We start from the raw sequence: 14,297 nt of genomic DNA, 5'->3' as shown, positions 1-14,297 counted from the left end.
CATCACATCACGCCTTTCAATAAGGTATCCTCCAAGTCTCAAAGAAAACTTCAGACTTTACAAGAGGGTGCCCAGACGAAATCATTCAAGAATACCTCAAGCTCAGGCTGGCTTACCTAGATATTTTTGTCGCCTAGGATCAAGCTTGGCCTTGAATTTTCTTGTCTCACATAGGTACCTCATTAGAACAGATGACATGTATCAAATCAAATCGCTTTATTTATACAGAGTTGAGTGCCTCTCCACTGCTTCACTAACAGATTACCTGGCTTCCAAGCGAAGCCGATCCTCTCATATCGGTGCAGCGGCGTGTCTATCGTAGCAAACCCAAAATAACCTAATCCGTCTAAACTCCCATTTAAGCCTTCTTCGTCATCACCGTCCAGATGGTACCTATCTAGATTCGTATATTTATCTTTAACATGAATTCAAATATTCCATAATCTCATCTCTACTTCTTGAAAGCAGTGTCGAAGGCAGGAATCAAAGTCTGGGCAAGCCAGAAAGAGAAGACCAACTTGGGACCAGTCATGAGCAGCTGCAGGGCGGGATAAGTTAGCGTCTAGAAGTTCTAGAGTGGGGACGGGAGTTGATCGGGAGATGGCGGGCCGCAGAAAGACGGCCACCACTTTCTATGCTGGTGAACGTACCTTAGGGACAAGTCCCTTGAAGAAAGCTCCAGGACCCTCGTTCTTGGCCATGTTGGAGAGAATTCGGAAGCCACTCTCAGGGTTGTCGAAGTTTCGGTTCTGGATACGGGTCTTGATAACGTCAAGGGGAGCAGAGACAACGAGAGAAGCGGAAGCGCCAGCAATAGAAGCAATAAAGTTCTGGAACCAGCTGGCCTTGTTGTAATCCTCAAGATGGAAAATGTACTCCTTGGCAAAAGCAGATCCACCGAACAGCTACGCCAAGTTAGTCTTCCAAAGCAACTCAAGGAGCAGAATGTCACACATACAGCGAAAGATCCAGGGGCGTTACGAGCAGCAGTCCAGCCCCAACCACGGTACAGGCCGAAACCCTCATCGGCAACGATCTTGAGGACGCCACGGCCACGGAAAGCCTCGGGGTTTGTCTGACGCTTGATCTTGAGGACGTCAAGAGGTAGGAGAACAATCTCACCAATACCGATCAGACTGTGGGGCGCATTAGTTCAAGCTTCTCGAGAAACAAAGGTCTTCATATCCTACCTTCCAGCAGTAGAGTGCATGATGGCTTTTCCAGTCTTCTTGCCGAAGGCGTTCTCAAAGTCTGCTCCATAGTGCTTGGAGAGGTAATCACGGGCAACAGGCTGGCCACCATACTTGTACACACGCTGGAGGACCTTGTAACCGGCGGCGTATCCCAGCCCAGGGAAGAGAGAAACGAATTTTCGTCCGAGGGGAGCGGTGGCCTTGTCCTTGAAGATAACCTTGTTCAATTCGCTGGCGCTGGATATCTACAAGCACAAACTGTCAATATCTTGTCCAATGGCATGCATCAAGAGAGGTAGGTTGCTTACACGAGTCTGGTTGCTCATCAACCGCTTCGCAATGGTGTCGACCTTGTGGAGGGGTTAGTGAACAACTCCAAGATTTGTCGCAACTGGTTGTGCTCAAAAGAGGTGGGGTTCCGTACAGGATGGAAGACGGCCAGCTCAGCAATACCAGCGGAACCTGTCAAGATGTTGTCAGCTCGAACTAGAGATATCGATTGCAGGAAATCGTAAAGCAATAGCATAGTCGCCTTCTCAATTGGAGTGAAACGTACCAGAGCCGAGGACACGAGCCAGGCCGGACTCCTTCTCGCGACCAGCAGCGACGGGAGGAGACATCTTGATGAGATAGAGTAATACAAATCAGATCAAGATACTGCTTTGACAGTAGTTCCCAGGAGTTTCACGAAGTTTAAAAAAACAGAATCGTGAGCTTGTCGCGAGAGCAAGAGTTCGGGTATAAGACTCAAGAGCTGGCTGCTTGGGAAATTTTTCCTGTCGCCCAATGCACTTATCTCTTTTCAGTTCCTAGGAATCCCCTGGCCTTGTTCTTAACCCCTGCTAAATCACCCTGGCGTATTTGCGCTTGTATGTACCGACGTCGGAGAATCGTGGAGCTTTTAGCTATCCGTCTACGGATTCCATAGGATTTTTTTTCTCTGGTGTGTTGAGAGAGGCTCCACTCTTGAATCTCGACCCTCAACAACCCCTGGCCAAGCACGAGCCACAGTTTATACAAGCCACTAACAAGTAATCACGGTACCCTATAGCCGCGATAATTCCCTCTATAACCGTCTTGAAATGATGAACCAGGAACACTTGACGAGGTTCAAACTCATCGCGGAAGCAACGCCATGATAGCCGGATACTATTGTTCCCGGGGGCCGAGAGCTCAATATTCGAGCCTCAAAGTCACAGTCTCGAAATAACGAAAGAAGCTACCAAGGCAAAGTGATTTAGGACTTGAAGTACGGGGCTTCTTAGAGTTCAAGAACTAAAATGAAGTTTCCCTGTGAGTAAAATACACAGTACTAGGTAGATAGGCCAGTGTTTGCAGGTAAACGATGTCTGTCTGGTCATATGGACACGCATGCTTGCTGATGGCCATCGCACCTACAACACCAAGTCCTACCTTCACCAACAACAAATCAAAAGATCAAGAAGCCACGAAGCAAAGGCGAGGAGCATGTAAAAAAAAAAAAAAAGGCAATTTAATGTGTTCTTTTCGCGGATTGTTGTTTAAAATATGGATGCAGAGATGATGCAAGGCCAAGCTCCTACCCAACGCTAGTACCCAGTACCCACGCCAACCGCCAATTCCAAGCGAGGTTTGAGCTGGGAGGAATACATATATGCTTTGGCGTCTCCTTTCTACTCCTCAATAATCACGAAGCACAGATACCAACTCATCTAACCTCATGACTTGACCGAGAAGCTTGTCCTGCACTCCCAGATGCCTGTTGTACTTGTTGTAATGCTCTGCGGTCATGACCTCCTCTTCTTTGCCTTGCACGTCCTTCCTCTCAACAAAAGAAAGAATATTTCGTTCCTTGTGGCGCTCCACCTCTAAGGTTTGAAGGCACCGGAGCATAGCCTTGTAAATGTCATCCAGTGCCTGCGTTTGGGTTCGCTCTTTGTCAAAGTACCAGAAGAAGAGCGTTCGATTGGCAAGTCGACTGCTATCCTTAGGCACTTCTTGAACATCCACTATACCTGCCATCTGCATCGCAAGCATTTTGCCTTGTACGTCACCCTTCTTCATGAGTGCGGCGGCTGGAAGCATCTTCTCGTCAAGCTTGCCCTTTTCTCGGAGAATGCGGGTCAAGCGTAGACCATGGCGGCCGTGGGATTGTTCAATAATAGCGTCCAGTTCGATTTCCCGCAGCTTGCCTACAAGGCGACTAAAATCCACTGTCCATTGCCCGCGGCCGTACATCCCACAGTGACGGATGAACGGATACTTGCTTTCTGCGAGGAGAAGAAGATGACGGCGCATCTGGGAGATTCGAGTATCGTTTCCATTCGTAGCATCTTCAAATCTTACTCTGTTTTCTTGTTCCCCATTAGCTGTACCATCATGGTTGTCGTCAGCCCATCCATCATCTTCATCGTCAACGTCAAACGTCTTTCTTCGACCCGGAGGACCGGCATCTGAATCGTCAGAATCGTCATCTGACTCCGGCGCTGTCTCCCTGATCCTTTCAGCACTCTGTGAGTCAATTTTATCTCTTGGAGTTTTGCCGATCCCATTTTGTACGTTGATATTTTCGTCCAGGTGCTCGAATATGTCGATAGTTGTCACAGTTGGTTGTTGTCCAGGAGTCACTTCATCGAGTAGAGGGTCAGACTGGCACCTTGGAGAATCTGAAGTTAAAAGATCGAGCACTGTGCGGTAAACTTCACCAGTGACTTCCCCAAGCATTTCTGTTGCGAGTTCTGCAAGTCTCTGGTTCCGCAGCTCAACCAAGCATCTTTCGTAGTTTATCTTGATCACCACATTGGGCTGTTGAATGTCAGTCGTGAAATCAATTCGTAAATCATTGGACGTTCTTACGTTCAGTTTTGGAGCATCGTATCCATGACCATTTTGCGTTGCTCCATTAACAAGTTTCCGTCTCTTTGGCTTGGGACCTCCGCTCATGTCAAGCTGACGCTTCAAAGTCTTGGACTGGTCTCTATATGTTCTAGAGCGTTCGATGACCTCGCGTTGAGCCTCGATCTTTCCTTTGGTGACCTTTTCGCCTGGTCGAGGTTTGGTGACTTCGTCTTCGATCTCACGATAGACATCCCTAGGGTTCCGGAAGCTTTCGGGCCGAACAGTCTCGACGATTTCTGCTCGAATCAGGCGAACAAGGACAGAGTTCAGGTGACTTTCTGATTCGATGAGGCCATCGTGGGTTTTATGTTCACCGTTGGTATGTCCATTGAGCTTGGGCGCCCTCGACCCGAAAGCCTGAGAAAGATCCGCGATTCGGGCATGGCCCAGTTGCATCAGAGTCTGGGCGAGTTCCCGCTCCGCGATGCCATATTGATTCTCAATCACATTTAGAATCTTCCCTGATCGTACAAGGTTATAACAGGCATCAGCATCGGCTTGGTAGTACGTGATGTCGGTATTAGCGTCGGTGTGGTGGTAAAGAAGGTTTTGCTGTATCAGAACAGCGATGCCATTTCGTAAGTATCGCGGCGTGAGAGACGTGTGTTGGGCCAGTTGCGCAATGGTCGACCGGCCTTTTGTGAGTAGTGCATTCAAGATTCGCTGTTTGCGACGAGCAAGTCAGCCCCACAACCTCGCTTGTATCCAAACAACCATAACATAAAACATTACGTACCGAAGGAAGTTCGCCATGGAGATCATTAACTAGGAGAGCACAAAGCTCAGCGGCGTGTTTTGTCTGCCGTGAAAGGGCTGTCAGCTGGTATGTCATAAATGGTTGTCGAGCTGCTTCGACTCACAACGAGCATTGCTTGCTCCTAGAGATCCTCTCACTATCTCTAGAGCTTCCACACTTGCTACCGGAACGTCATTGATTGACAAAAACCATAAAAGAAGAACTGAGGGCCTGGAAAAGAATAGATCGAGAGTCTCGTTATCAGTAATGCTAGCTGTAAGGTTAAAGGGTGGAAAAGAAAACAAGAGAGCAAGAAGGCTGGGATGCTTTTTTTTTTTCCAGCGCAAATGCTAATGGATCGTTAAGTTAATTTTTGCCTGCAACTCTGATGTAAGTCAGCAGCTGGTAGGCCTGTCCTCACAATAGGTGGGGTTCAAAACTTCAATGCTATTCATTCTTTCCCTAGCGCCAAAGCCAGTTCAAATGTCGCTGAAGTCACACTGATGAGCCAATGCCGCGGATGGAAATCTGGCTGACCGGAGCCAATCACGTGACATTTTCTCTCGTCCCCGTAGACCCGAAAATTAGACGGGACCTTTTCGACGAGGCACTTCTCTTGGAGATCAATTGCTTCACCTAGACGGCCGAAGGATCGCCAATTGCCTACGCCATCACCCGCGAATATGATCTCGAGATCGTCCCTTGCGCGAACTGCGCAGCAGGCTGCCCGCCAGGCCTGCCGCGTCCAGCGAAGAACCTACGCCGCCGCTGCTTCGACCGGATCATACGAGACCTCGGATGTGACTGGCCTCAAGGTTGCCTCGCGGGATGCTCACGGTCCTACTACTAAGCTCGCTGTTGTGGCCAAGGCTGGTACTCGCTACCAGCCTCTTCCTGGCCTTTCTGTTGGCCTTGCCGAATTTGCGTTCAAGGTGAGAGACGAGAGCATCGAGTGGAAATAAACGACTTGAGCTAATTTGCTGGCTCTATGTAGAACACCCAGCGACGATCTGGTCTTCGCATTACTCGCGAGTCTGAGCTTCTTGGTGGCCAATTGGCTTCCTCTCACTCCAGGGAGGCTGTTGTTGTCGAAGCTAGCTTTCTCCGCGAGGATCTGCCTTACTTCACCGAGCTCCTCGCTGAGGTCATCTCCCTGACCAAGTATACCAGTGAGTAAACATTCAACCGTACACTACATATACATTTGAGCCATATTAATGAGGATTGCTAGCTCACGAGTTCCACGAGGATGTTGAGCGTGTTCTCCACGCCAAGCAGGCTGCCCTCAACGCCGACGTCGCCGCCACTGCTCTCGACAACGCCCACGCTATCGCTTTCCACACTGGTCTCGGCTCCTCCCTCCTCCCCAGCTCCTCAACTCCTTACCAGAAGTACTTGAACGAGGAGTACATTGCCAGCTACGCCGACGTTGCTTACGCTAAGCCCAACATTGCTCTCATTGCCGACGGTGCCTCTCCCGATTCTCTCTCCAAGTGGGTTGGCCAGTTCTTCAAGGACGTGCCTTCTACCCCTCGAAGTGGCCAAACTCTCAAGACGGACGCCACCAAGTACTTTGGTGGTGAGCAGCGAACAAGCTCCAGTGCTGGCAACTCTATTGTCATTGCTTTCCCCGGCTCCGGTTACGACTCTACCAAGCCTGAGCACGCTGTGCTGGCTGCTCTCCTCGGTGGTCAGTCCACCATCAAGTGGGCTCCTGGCTTTAGCCTGCTGGCCAAGGCCACTGCTGGCACCTCCGGTCTTACTGTCAACACCTCCAACCTAACCTACTCCGATGCTGGTCTCCTTGCTGTTCAGCTCAGTGGTCCCGCTGCCTCTGTCCGCAAGGGTGCTGAGGAGACTGTCAAGGTGCTCAAGAGCATAGCAGATGGCCAAGCGAGCCAGGAGGATGTCAAGAAGGCCGTTGCCAACGCTAAGTTCAACCTTCTGAACCAGAACCAGCTCCGACAACCCAGTATCGCCCTCGCTGGCTCTGGTATCGTCAATAGCGGCAAGCCTTACGACTCTGCTGCCATTGCCAAGGCTATCGATGGTGTCTCCGCTGAAACCATTAAAACTGTAAGAACTTACCCTGACTCTTGTCAAATGTTTATATAAGACTAATCATTCCCTTTACAGGCTGCCAAGACTCTCCTTGAGGGTAAGGCCACCGTTTCAACTGTCGGTGATCTGTTCGTGCTGCCCTACGCTGAGGATATTGGTCTGCGAGTATAAATGGAGGTCCAAGAGAGAAAACAACTTGTACCAACAGTTTAGAAGTCATGTGGGAGAGGCTGACCTCTTTGTGAATATTTGTAGTAGAAATCCTTTGATCCATTTTAGGCCCCTTTGTTCTCCATCATCAATTTTACGTTACATGAGCTTTGTGACGCTTATCTCTCGCGAAGACAGATCGAGTTTGATCTGTTGTATTGCATTCAGAGGCAGCACCTTACAGGGTTTCTTTTGCCGACGTACGCTTTGGTAAAGAGTTGTGAGGGCTCAAAGATGGCCTTACCAGTCAACCCGTAAGGGCCGCAATGTTGAAGGCAACTTGAGCCTCTTTTCGCACCAGACTTAACTCTGGATTCTCGCCAGACATCCTAGAGTTGAAAACATTCGTATGCAACTCGGCGAATCCAGAACCGGTCAGGTTACTACAGCCACTCATACGTTTGAAAACCAGTCGCTGCCCCAAACTTGCAGTCAGCATCGTATTCGTGGGTACACAAGTTGTACCACCAACACTGCGTCTACACCAGTATAGCCCCTCTCCTCTCGTGTTTGGACATGCATTGGGCCTTTGCATGTTTTCTAATGATACCTCAATAGAAGCTGAATGTCACTGCAAGCGCTGAAGATTCAATACCCATGCGGGTTATGCGCACTGTACCATATCTCCACTGCATCCCCAGCAACGCCCACTTTTATAGCAACAAGCGTGTAAGCTTTCATACGTACTCCGTAGTAGAAGCACATTCACAACTGGATACCTGCTAGGTAGAAAGAAGAAAATGGAGCTGGGGTACGGTCTAGACTGCCTCACTATTTCATTGCAACTGAGGGCGGTTGTGCATATTGTGATTTGTTACCAATTGTTGAAGTCGATGAGTCCTATAAGACATGATGGATCGTACTACTAAAACACCCATGGATAACGAATAACCTAAGTTATTGTTAGTAGGATGGATGTCAAAGCTTAGGTTAGGGAAACCACTCACAAGGCACAGCTTTCGAGAGCGACCCACAGAATTGTCAACTGTACCTACAGGCATTCAGACACACGACACTGGCCAAACATGACACTCACGACAGTAAAAGATTAAGCAGGGGACCCATTACCGGGAGGAAACAGCCTTTCCGCGGCTGTCTGTCCCTGAGCAAACTAAAAGAGAGGGTTCTGGTCCAGCAGAACAGCAACAGAGGAGGCGGCTTACCTGTATACCTTAAGTAAGTACTACCCTTTGACCCTCCATTAAGGTACTGCCACTGTGACCTGACCTCCACTTACTGTGTTGTTCTGTCCTGTACTGTGCCATCCCCTTAGGTAGGTACCTCGCGGAGTGAAGGTTCAGTCCCCAAGCCTCAACCACCAATTCGACTACCACCAAATCCTCGTCGCTCATCGTCTCGACTCTCCCTTCCAACCACGACTCAAACCCTCCTTTTCCGCATTCGCTCCATGCTCTTATTGCCCATTGCAAGGCAATTTTAACGGCACGCGAGCTGGACGACGCTCTAGATCATTGTATCTGGGTTTTTTTTTTCTGTCTCTAGAGACCTCGCGAGGTAAAGCCACTCGAAGCCCCTCGTCTTTAACTTTCTTCGCCCGTTTTCCTGACAGCGTTTTCGTTGGAGCCGCCTTTTCGCTTCTCCTCACACAACTGCTCGGCTTGGCCTCCCTACTATTTCGCTCTCTCTTTTTTTATTTTTTTATTTTTTAACTCCCAAGCACACAACGCTCACCGGAATTCTATCTAGTGGATCAGAAACGGCTCTACATATGAATGTATGCATACAGTTACTAACCTTCTCAGCATTGAGTCAGAAGTGAGCGTTTGGCAAGTTTACTATAGCTTTGGCCTTGGCCCAGCAGACTCAGCCCAGCTCCATAAGGTAGTCACCGTATCGCCCGACTATTGTATTGATCTCCTCAAGCGTTATCGCAAAGTAAGTCGTTGCATTATACCCATCTCTCCCCCTCTACCAAGTCGATTTGGTATTTCCCCTTATCGAGCATCCCCAAACCCCACGATTGTCGTGTAATCCACTGTCGTCACGTCATAGTATCAGGACGTGGCCTCTAATGATACACTGCTGAGCTCTTTTCTCCCTGCCATTTACGTCTGAGCAGAGAGACTTCATAGCCCTTGGAAGGCTAACATCTGCGTCTATTTAGAATCACGAAGTCGCTTCCCGTCCTTCTGCGATCCCAAACGAAACACCCACAATCATCCCACATCGTCACTTGAGCTTCTTTCTGGTTACCTGAATGGTGGCCGAGCTTCGTAAAACTTGACTCTCTTTTAAGAATTTACATAACGACTGGAGCATTTTTGAATATGCCCGTTCCGAAGAAGGATGGAATAGCTGGTGGGGGGTCTGGGGGCAAACAAAATGGTTTGTTGTGCAGTCTTTTCGAGCAAGAACTATCTAATCCTGGGTGCTATAGGAGGCCGGGCTGCATTCCGAACCGATACTGCCATCTCCAAAAATCGATTCGGTAACGAGCGGGTTCTTCAACCTTGGGTCCCCGATTCGAACGATACCTTCAATGGCGGCCTTGAGAAGTCTAGTGGTAGCGGTAATTGGGATCAGTTCGCCGAGAATGAGAGGCTCTTTGGATTGAAAACCAATTACGATGAGAACTTCTACACTACCGCTATTGATAAGAACCACCCAGAATACAGAGAGAGGATAGCTGCAGCAGACAGGAAGGCGCGCGAAATTGAACGCAGTGCGCCCACTACTGCTCACGTGGCTGAGGAACGTATCATGGACTACGTCGGCGGAGATGATGGGGGTGATGAAGAGGACAAGTAACTATCCCTTTCCCAACCATTTCTTCGTATGGCTAACCATAGTTCTCCTACAGATACAGCGGTGTTCGGCGCCAAGACTTCCCGCCTCTGTCCGCTGGGCGTGAGAACAAGTACACTCCGCCAGCCAAGCGGGCACCCGCGGCTCAATCTAGTGTCAAAGGTGCCCCTATTGACCCTGCAATCATTTCTTCCCAGATCAAAGCACCACCCAAGAAGCAGGCTCCGCCAGCCCCTGAAGAGTCCAAAGCTCAGTCCTCCGACGCTATCAAGAACGGATCAATGCCGAAAACTGATGCGCAGAAAGCTCCGGCAGAGGTCAAGGTCACAGAGCCCTCGATCAATGACTCAAAGCCTGCTAATGGCAAAGCGGCCGAGACCAAGTCAAGCGATACCGCCAAAGTTGCCCCAGCTCCTGGAAGTCAGGCTGCTCCTGCTCCCAGTGCTACTTCCACAGTCGAACACGATGTGTTAAAAGAATTCAAGACATTTGCTAGCCAGCAACGACAGAACGCCGAGAAGGCTAGAAGCAACAAAGCCAAGCAGGACAAAGAGGTCAAGTTGACAGAGTTAAAGAAGTTTGCCAACTCTTTCAAACTCTCAACTCCAGTCCCTACAGATTTAGTCTCCATCATAGCCAAGGATCCCCTCAAGCAACAAGAAATCCAGGCCAAGGCTATCAAAAATGCCGAAGAGGTGGCCAAGGCCAAGGCTACTGCCGTGACTAAGGAGAAGGTTGCTCCATCAAAAGACTCCCAGGCTAAAACCTCTGGTCAAGGTGCACCAGCTACGGCTGGTGCATCTGCTCCTCCCAGTGATACCCGAGCAGCCCGTGGTCCTGCCGGTGCTCAGCCTACGCCTGCAGCCGGGGGACAACCTCGTCATCCTGGTGCTCGCCAGCAGTACGCTCAGCAGCCCTATCATGGACAGCAGTATCGAAACAACCGTCCCCATGTGCCTCCACAACAACAAACCGGCACTCTGGCCCAGCGATTACGCAATGTTGAACAACAAAAATACTCTCAACCTCCTGCAACCCATCAGGGACACACTCCTAGTCAGGAAACCCGTGCTCCTCCAACAGGGCCAGCTAGTGGTGTCGAAGCTGGCTATAACCGACGCCTCAGCGGCAACCCCAGCCATATGGGTGCAAAGCTGAACCCGAATAGCCACGAATTCAGGCCCAGCCCGTTCGCGGCTGCCTTCAATCCCAATAGCCACGCCAGTGCAGCCTCGAGTCCTCGATCTGCTGCTAACAATGTCAATTCCTCAGCAAGCAGTGGCGTTTCCGATGGTCAGCTCATCCGCCGTAAGACAAAGGCCATTGATGTCAAGAAATGTTATATACTCTCTCATATCCAGACCTTGACACCCCCTCAAGGGAGAAACTGGGACGAAAACGCCGGCCTGCGCCCTTCCTTCGATACACTGCCCACCTGGCGGCAGCTCCAAGACAATGAGAAGCCCGAGTCAACGATGCATTTGACTTACAAGGAATACTTCGAACGCCAGCCATTTGGCGGTCCTGCGTTGGCTACCCCAAACCCTCAACATGTTGTTCCTCAGATTCCACATCAACATCAACTACCATTCCACCTCCAGCAGGGCGCGCACAACATGGCTCCTAGGGGCTCGCCTCATATGCCTCCCATGCAGATGCACACACCTCAGCATGGTCATGTTCCCCATCCGCCATATGGAAACGACGATCACCGCATGATGCACTCAAACTCGGCTCAGTCTTTTGCTTCACCCCGCCTCAGCAACGTGCCTGTAGCTTACAATTCTCCGCAAGTACCATACAACCAGGCAGTATTCATGGGACCTGGCACGCCTCAGATGAATCAATTCCGCAATTTCTCTAATAATCATCAATATATGGCTCCCCAGCAGGGTCAGATGGGTGGCCCGATGATGATGCCGCAGCAGTTTATACCTGGACCTCAAGGAATGGTTCCTGGCCCGCAGATGATGTATCCTGGAGGACACCCGCAATTCATGCCCCCTTCTGGACCTCAGCCAGTCCCTGGTATTAATGGCTATCCCAGCCCTGGTCGTCCCGCGGCGCCGATGATGGCGCATCAGGGGTCACAACAAGGACAGCCCATGTATGGAATGAGCCCCAACGTGCAGTACAACCAGCCTGTTTTTAACCCAGGCCAGCAAGGCGGTCCAAGTAAGTCATACTGACACCCATCGCCACGCAGAGAATTAACAAGCGACTAACGCCAGTGTAGTGAGGGGCGGGTATAGTAGCCCTGTGCCTCAACACTTTGGCACGAGTCCACAGCAGGGCCACCAGTATGGCGGGCAGCACCGAGGTGGCAGTAACTATAGCAAGGGATATGGCGGCCAAGGAACGCACCAGACGCCCCAAGCTAATCACGCGGTGCCTGCCGCCAGCCACCCTCGACCTTCAGAGGCTTCAGAGGAAGCCAAATAAAATCTGAAACTCAGCATTGGGTTTCCTCTTCGCCCTCACATAAAATAAAGTGCAGCACTTAGCATGACCTTTCTGGGCGGCAGCCTCACCGAGATAGACCTTAACGCACTTATCCCGGAGCCTGAGCTCTTTCAAGACAACAGTGTGTGAATCATTGCATACGAGTTTCAATATAGGAATTTCGTGCGACCTCGCACGACAAAGCTTAGATGAAAGGGGGCCTAAGCCTCGGATGGCCTAAGTATTTGGGCTAGCAAATACATCATTGGGTTAATGGACGGTGCAGCTCGGTGGATGGTGTCAGCTGTGGAAGAGATGAAACGACATTGATATTGTCCATCTGCTATCATGTTGATTGGATGGCAATGGGGTTGGCAATGCTGTTTGGTTGTAGCTTGGCAACAGTGGACAAATGGGGCGTCGGAGTGCCCGTCTCTGTTCTCAGTGCTTCCCCGAGCGGACAAGCATTGAGGAAGCGTAGTCGAACAGGCTGGGCCGGTAGCCTAGTAAACTTGGGTGCGGGGACACCAACACCAAACATCTGGACTGGCAACCCTCGAAACCTGAGAGGCGACCTGGGCGGTGGTAGGTGAGGCCTAAGGGTGGTTTTCTATCGCCCAAGTGAGAACGGACGTTTAGTAGGGGAATGACTCGGTGCAAATCCGGTTTTAAGCAAAACCCAGAGCTAACTGCAATGCCACCATTGAGAGTGTTCCGGTGGTTGCTGAATAGTTTATGCCTTCAAATCTTTGACAGTATTTGCTAAGAGCAGTGACAAATGGGGCAGCTAAGGAATCAGAGTGTGGTCTGGTTGTGAGGAAAGGGGTCGAGCAGTCGAGTTGACAAGATCAAGCGACGCGACGCAAAGGCATTCACCCATCAACCATTGTCTTACCATCTACAACGCAGCACAAGTAGCCAGATGATAAAATGAGACAAAGGACTATGTCCATGTTGGTTTCACCTGTACAAGCAGCTTGAAGATGTGTGCGATAGTGACTGTTTATTCACCCACCAAGCTGGACATTAACAACTGTAATTGTAGAGGGATACTTTGTATGCTAGCAATTGAACGACTTCTCAATTACATTGAATCTTAAGGACCGTTGCTATTGAACAATATATGCGATGGCAGTGCATGAGGAATGACTAGGTACCTAGGTGGGTATTGGCATTGACAATCATGAGGTTCCAATATCGTAGCTTGTCAGTGGCCAAGACGACGTTCGATATGCGTTCTCGTGGCAGAGAGGAGGGAGGTCGATATCTTAAAAGAGGTACGGATACAAGGGTACTTAACCTGGGGTTTTGCACCAAGTTACCGCCAATGGAAGAAATGGAAGGTACGAACAGGTACCTACCTGCCTTAGTTAGGAGGCAGTGGAGGGTGAGGTCAGTACTTCCAATACCTCGGCTATTTACAGTTCATCAACATGATATTACAGTTCTCACATGCATACACGCGCGGCTGGGCTAGTGGGAACTCACGCCATTCGTCACCCTGGCGAGTTTTCAAACACAGCAGGGCGCATGTTAAAACAGGGGACGGGGCAAAGAACACGGCTGAACATTTCCGGACAACGCCGATGTGAGTAAGGTAAGTACCAAGATTAATGAGAGAAGGAACACGTCAAGTCAGCTCAAATGTTACCTGGGTGAGAGAATAAGAACGATCTAACACGGATGACAGCCGATGGTTTTAACGTCAACATTTCGCAGTTGACTTTGTATGGGCTTGAGAGTGCTAAGCCTTGAATACTAAACTTACGTCTCGGTTACTTTGGGTTAGTACCCTACAGCAATACCTAAGGTATGCTAGAATGAAGTAATTACATAGCCTGACAGTGGCCTAGATCTATCTCGCCGAGATGTGGAAATGGCTTATCAAATGAATAGCCTGATAGTGTACCTGTCAGGCTTTCTTGAGCTTCCTTCTCTTTATTTCCGCCTTCTATTTAGAGTTCATCTTTATTATTCCAAACGCTATGGCCAGTGACCGCAACGTTGCATTT

General features: G+C 49.9%; 4 protein-coding genes across 16 annotated transcripts; 2 read left to right on the top strand and 2 right to left on the bottom strand.

Moving 5' to 3' along the window:
• Positions 1-197: 197 nt before the first annotated feature.
• Positions 198-2,128, bottom strand: FOIG_01517 (mitochondrial GTP/GDP carrier protein 1). Of its 2 annotated transcripts, XM_031198461.1 has the most exons (7): positions 1,750-2,128; positions 1,618-1,655; positions 1,502-1,543; positions 1,191-1,438; positions 959-1,136; positions 651-905; positions 198-538 (listed from the first exon to the last, which is right to left on the bottom strand). In XM_031198461.1, exons 1-7 carry the CDS (start codon positions 1,811-1,813, stop codon positions 452-454), a joined length of 912 nt encoding a protein of 303 aa, XP_031074228.1. In that variant the 5' UTR covers positions 1,814-2,128; the 3' UTR covers positions 198-451. The 2 variants fall into 2 exon arrangements, with proteins under 2 accessions (XP_031074228.1, XP_031074229.1); XM_031198462.1 differs by having other exon boundaries at positions 1,502-1,655.
• A 524-nt stretch (positions 2,129-2,652) lies between these two features.
• Positions 2,653-5,423, bottom strand: FOIG_01516 (DNA-directed RNA polymerase III subunit RPC3). Of its 2 annotated transcripts, XM_031198459.1 has the most exons (4): positions 4,931-5,423; positions 4,807-4,869; positions 4,029-4,733; positions 2,653-3,977 (listed from the first exon to the last, which is right to left on the bottom strand). In XM_031198459.1, the coding sequence occupies exons 1-4, from the start codon at positions 4,937-4,939 to the stop codon at positions 2,853-2,855; spliced, it is 1,902 nt and encodes a 633-aa protein (XP_031074226.1). In that variant the 5' UTR covers positions 4,940-5,423; the 3' UTR covers positions 2,653-2,852. The 2 variants fall into 2 exon arrangements, with proteins under 2 accessions (XP_031074226.1, XP_031074227.1); XM_031198460.1 differs by lacking the exons at positions 4,807-4,869; positions 4,931-5,423 and having other exon boundaries at positions 4,029-4,774.
• FOIG_01515 (ubiquinol-cytochrome c reductase core subunit 2) lies at positions 5,279-7,726 on the top strand. The gene is made up of 4 exons (XM_031198458.1): positions 5,279-5,738; positions 5,801-5,975; positions 6,038-6,882; positions 6,943-7,726. Exons 1-4 carry the CDS (start codon positions 5,490-5,492, stop codon positions 7,036-7,038), a joined length of 1,365 nt encoding a protein of 454 aa, XP_031074225.1. The 5' UTR covers positions 5,279-5,489; the 3' UTR covers positions 7,039-7,726.
• Positions 7,727-8,001: 275 nt separating this feature from the next.
• On the top strand, positions 8,002-13,389 carry FOIG_01514 (uncharacterized protein). Of its 11 annotated transcripts, none has more exons than XM_031198453.1 (6): positions 8,002-8,592; positions 8,841-8,973; positions 9,203-9,423; positions 9,476-9,842; positions 9,899-12,018; positions 12,080-13,389. In XM_031198453.1, the coding sequence occupies exons 3-6, from the start codon at positions 9,366-9,368 to the stop codon at positions 12,283-12,285; spliced, it is 2,751 nt and encodes a 916-aa protein (XP_031074219.1). In that variant the 5' UTR covers positions 8,002-8,592; positions 8,841-8,973; positions 9,203-9,365; the 3' UTR covers positions 12,286-13,389. The 11 variants fall into 11 exon arrangements, with proteins under 11 accessions (XP_031074219.1, XP_031074218.1, XP_031074222.1 ...); XM_031198452.1 differs by having other exon boundaries at positions 8,785-8,973; XM_031198456.1 differs by having other exon boundaries at positions 9,899-13,389.
• The last annotated feature ends 908 nt before the right edge of the window (positions 13,390-14,297 follow it).

Source organism: Fusarium odoratissimum (genome assembly GCF_000260195.1).
Source record: "Fusarium odoratissimum NRRL 54006 unplaced genomic scaffold supercont1.1, whole genome shotgun sequence".
Taxonomy (NCBI): domain Eukaryota; kingdom Fungi; phylum Ascomycota; class Sordariomycetes; order Hypocreales; family Nectriaceae; genus Fusarium; species Fusarium odoratissimum.
The sequence above is the reverse complement of the archived record's forward strand: the minus strand, read 5'-3'. Positions and strand labels throughout refer to the sequence as shown.

Bases quoted from the DNA above. Each gene is read 5' to 3' on its own strand.
- FOIG_01515 (XM_031198458.1), top strand. From the start codon at position 5,490: ATGATCTCGAGATCGTCCCTTGCGCGAACTGCGCAGCAGGCTGCCCGC. The intron at 5,739-5,800 runs GTGAGAGACGAG...GGCTCTATGTAG, and splicing joins TTGCCGAATTTGCGTTCAAG to AACACCCAGCGACGATCTGG. The intron at 6,883-6,942 runs GTAAGAACTTAC...TTCCCTTTACAG, and splicing joins CCGCTGAAACCATTAAAACT to GCTGCCAAGACTCTCCTTGA.
- FOIG_01517 (XM_031198461.1), bottom strand. From the start codon at position 1,813: ATGTCTCCTCCCGTCGCTGCTGGTCGCGAGAAGGAGTCCGGCCTGGCT. The intron at 1,656-1,749 runs GTACGTTTCACT...ACATCTTGACAG, and splicing joins GGCTCGTGTCCTCGGCTCTG to GTTCCGCTGGTATTGCTGAG. The intron at 1,137-1,190 runs GTAGGATATGAA...TGCGCCCCACAG, and splicing joins ATGCACTCTACTGCTGGAAG to TCTGATCGGTATTGGTGAGA.
- FOIG_01514 (XM_031198453.1), top strand. From the start codon at position 9,366: ATGCCCGTTCCGAAGAAGGATGGAATAGCTGGTGGGGGGTCTGGGGGC. The intron at 9,843-9,898 runs GTAACTATCCCT...GTTCTCCTACAG, and splicing joins GGGGGTGATGAAGAGGACAA to ATACAGCGGTGTTCGGCGCC. The intron at 12,019-12,079 runs GTAAGTCATACT...ACGCCAGTGTAG, and splicing joins AGGCCAGCAAGGCGGTCCAA to TGAGGGGCGGGTATAGTAGC.
- FOIG_01516 (XM_031198459.1), bottom strand. The intron at 4,734-4,806 runs GTACGTAATGTT...CGTCGCAAACAG, and splicing joins TCCATGGCGAACTTCCTTCG to CGAATCTTGAATGCACTACT. The intron at 3,978-4,028 runs GTAAGAACGTCC...GACATTCAACAG, and splicing joins ACGATGCTCCAAAACTGAAC to CCCAATGTGGTGATCAAGAT.